General features: G+C 27.3%; 1 protein-coding gene across 1 annotated transcript; it reads right to left on the reverse strand.

Moving 5' to 3' along the window:
- LOC100164695 (aldo-keto reductase-like) lies at positions 1-3191 on the reverse strand. Its single transcript, NM_001162166.1, is given in 6 exon segments — positions 1-335; positions 428-783; positions 858-1061; positions 1145-1261; positions 1322-1489; positions 2972-3191. Coding segments are annotated over 6 exon segments (963 nt in total). The 5' UTR covers positions 3047-3191; the 3' UTR covers positions 1-292.
- Between the last annotated feature and the right edge of the window lie 836 nt (positions 3192-4027).

Below are 4027 nucleotides of genomic sequence, written 5' to 3' on the forward strand. Positions count from 1 at the left end.
CTTCTGAATAGGTGTTATTAAAAAAAATATATTATATATATATATTTTTTTAGTTATACTGATATTAAGGTTATATAAATTTAAATCAATAACCTAAAATAATAAATGATGAATATAAATTTACTAATTTTTTTTTTCAATAATACGGTTCATTTTTACAAAAATATTATACATTATGTGTATTTTGCGAAAATCCATTAAATTGATTATGCAAATAAAATATGCTGTATGTTTGAATAGTATATTATAAAAATTAAAATTATTAGTTATATTGCAGAAACATTAATTAATATTAATATTCATCATGGAATGGATAATCCTTGAAATGACTATTCCTGTAAAAAAAAAAAAAGTATATGGTTGATTAAAACTATAAATAATAAAAACCAGTTTGATATTTTTAAATAAATATTAATTATTAACATACCAGTTAAGATGAAGAACTCTGCCATTACAATCAAAAGTATTAATCGCATCAATATCGCCTTGTTCTAATACAAAGTCCCATATATCAAAATTGGATTCAATGCGACTCTTGGTCACAGATTTTGGAATGACAATGATACCCCTTTGTACTTGATATTTAATCAAAACTTGAGCAGCAGTTTTACCATATTTTTTTGCAATTGCTACAATTTTTGGGTCTTCCAAGAGTGACGGATCTTCTGGCTTAGCCCAAGGCCTGTCTGGAGATCCTAAAGGACTGTATGCAGTTACAAATATATTATTTTGTTCACAAAATTCTTTTAATTTTTTTTGATTCAAGTATGGATGACATTCAATCTAAATATAAACAAATATAAAACATTTTCATTATACTTTTAATTTTATATACTACATTTAATATTAAATCATACTTGATTAACAACTGGCTTTATGGTAGCTATACTTAGAATGTTTTCTATTTGTTTCCTATTAAAGTTTGATATACCAATTGACTTGACAAGACCTTTTGTAACCAAGTTTTCCATTGCTTTCCATGTTTCTATATAAGAACCGTTTCCTTCGAGTGTGACTCCATCAGCATCCTTTGGGAACCATTCATCTTCCAACTTACCTTCCTAGTATAATTATAATTTATAAATAAATAACTATTATAGATATTCAGTGGTCATGAACTATTTTTAGCTAATTTTAAACATACCTTAAAAGCCATAGGCCAGTGAATTAAGTATAGATCCAAATATTCAATTTGCAAATTAGATAACGTTTTTTTTAATACTGTTTCAACATAATCAGGTTGATGAAAAGTGTTCCACAGCTAAAAATACAGTGTTTTAATTATTTTAGGTAATTCATAAAAATTAGTTAATATTCTTACTTTGCTAGTAATGAATAAATCTTCACGTTTAACAACACCTTCATCAATTTTTTGCTTAATAGCCTTCCCTATTTCATTTTCATTATCATAAACCATAGCACAATCAATATGTCTATATCCTGTATCAATGGCAACTTTGACTGCTTCTTCAACTTCACCAGGCTTTGACTGTAAATATAAAATGCAATTTTATATAATTTTTAGTAATCAATTGTAGTAACAATACAATGTAGTAAGTGTTTTATTATTTAGTTGAACAGTTGATATATTATCGTCTCTCGATATTATAGCTCAACGAGTATATTGTATAGGTGATTGTTTTACTGTTTTAGGTACCTATATGGGTATATCAGACTATATTTATAAAAGTTTAATATTTTAATTTTATAATATATTGTTTAGCATCTACATAGGCGTGTCAAGACCTTTTGAGCAGGTTGTACAAGCCATATGATGTGAATGTGAAACTGGATAAGTTAGTTTGACCTCTGAATTTTAAAAAAATATAAAATGAAAAACAGCTTATCATTATTAAAATGGAACCGCAATATTAAGTACAAATATTACTTGTACACATGCTTTGTAAAATTTGCAGATTGTACCTCTGTATGATAGACACGAGCCGTAGAAATGTCTATGCAACTATGCCTACATCAGTGTTGTTAAGGAACGATTCCTGGAATTGATTCCTTTTTAGAGGAACGAATGAAGGAATAAATTCCATTCTTTTTTAAAGGAATAGGAACGTGAATCAATTCCTTATTTTTAGGAATAGGAACATAAATATTATAATTCTTTTGTTCTTTTCGGAAAAGTGTAAAAAAACATTTGGGGAGAAAAATGTTGTATTTTTGTTTACTTATCATGTTCTTAATCTATTAAAAAAATTATAGACAAAGCTACCAATTTTTTATACACATATGACTGTGTTCTGATTAGTAATAATAACTAATAAATTTATAAATTTATAATAACTAATAACTCATGAACCACGAGGAACGAGGAAAAGAACGAGTTCCTTTTTCATAGGAACTAGGAATTGGACGAGTTCTTTTTGACATTGAATGAACAAGGAACTGAACGAATTCCTATTTATACTAAAGGAACAAGGAATTGAACGGATTCCTATATAAAAGGAATTTTAACAATACTGGCCTACATACTTATATTTTTTTAGTATCATGTCTGTAAAAGTAATTAAATCATTAAGGGGTATTATTATTTTCAATTTTCAACATTGAAAACTGGGAATAATATAGATACCTATTTGAAAGTGAATGGTATCACAATAACTTATAGGTAATTATTTAAAGTAATCTATGCGCTCAGGTGCTTAATTTATAACATAGAAAGGCTACAATTTTAAATATCATAGTTTTTAAAGATAAATGTTAAAAGTTAAAACATAAAAATAGGACTTACCTACCCATGGCTAAATATATAAATTTGGCCATGTACCTACCTACTATAGTTGAGTATAAAATTAAAATGTGATAACTAAAATGTTTGAAAAAGTTGAATACCTAACCTTATTTAAAATAATTTCATAACTTGTATATAATTAAAATTAACTTAAATTAAATTAAAATCTAGGCAAACACTACTGGGTACCTACTTTTAATTAATTTAATATTATTTAGTAATATTTACCTTCCAAGTGCCAAATCCTACAATTGGATACTTCTGACCGTTATTAAATGTGACGAATTGATTTTTTGATGCCATTGTGTTTGAAATTTATTTACTTTTAGTTATTGTAAGCAAATTTTAAAATTATAAAGTGATTCAACGAAATATTAGTAGTTAGTAGGTGGATCGTATAGGACAGAGTAAATTAACAAGTGGTAGTAAACCGCTGTTGCACTATACTAAATAGTAGTGTAGTGTAACAATCACTGAGGTTAAGATACTCAGATAAGATTATATTATTATGAGAATATTAATATAACATTATAGGTAGATACTATAATAGTTGATTTGTACTCTGTAGTCTGACGTAGTGACGTGTAGTGTAGTGCATTAGTGCGGACTCGAATACTCGATAACAAAAAAGAGCCGACTTACCCCCACTCCTGTTACTAAAGCTATACCGTATAGTTGCCAGTACTGTTGTCTGTTGTAGTCTGTAATTTACTCATAAATCATATTAATACTATAATAGCCATTTTCATAATTCATTGGGACCCTCAATATTAACATACCTACCTATTATTATTTATTTATTTAATATTTACCTTTAAGTTTTTACCATGACAACAGACAACGAAACAAAGTTATGTTTTGTCGTGTTATTTACATTTCGTTATATACATTTATACAGTTATAGTGTTACACAGTTAAGTAGTATTGTAAATTTGTAAGTAGTACCTATTTATAATCAATGGTAGTAGGTTCTAACTGCGTGACAACATTTATTTTGTCATGGCTTAGTGCTTAATACTTAGTAGTTACTAAAATAAGCTACCCGTTTACCCATACAATTATATTATGCACTTAAGACTTAAGAGAACGACGTACCCACTAGTCTCTTATGATGTTGTCTCCGTCTTACACACATACGACCTAGCACATTTTCGTTCATCAGTATCAATATTCAATAGTGTCCTGTTAGTTTTGATATTAGAGTGAATTGATCTAATATACAATTTAAAGGTAAGATAATTATTTAGGGTACGACTGACGCTTTTATTTATATTATTATTTTTA

This window comes from Acyrthosiphon pisum, chromosome A1 (genome assembly GCF_005508785.2).
Source record: "Acyrthosiphon pisum isolate AL4f chromosome A1, pea_aphid_22Mar2018_4r6ur, whole genome shotgun sequence".
Classification (NCBI taxonomy): Eukaryota; Metazoa; Arthropoda; class Insecta; order Hemiptera; family Aphididae; genus Acyrthosiphon; species Acyrthosiphon pisum.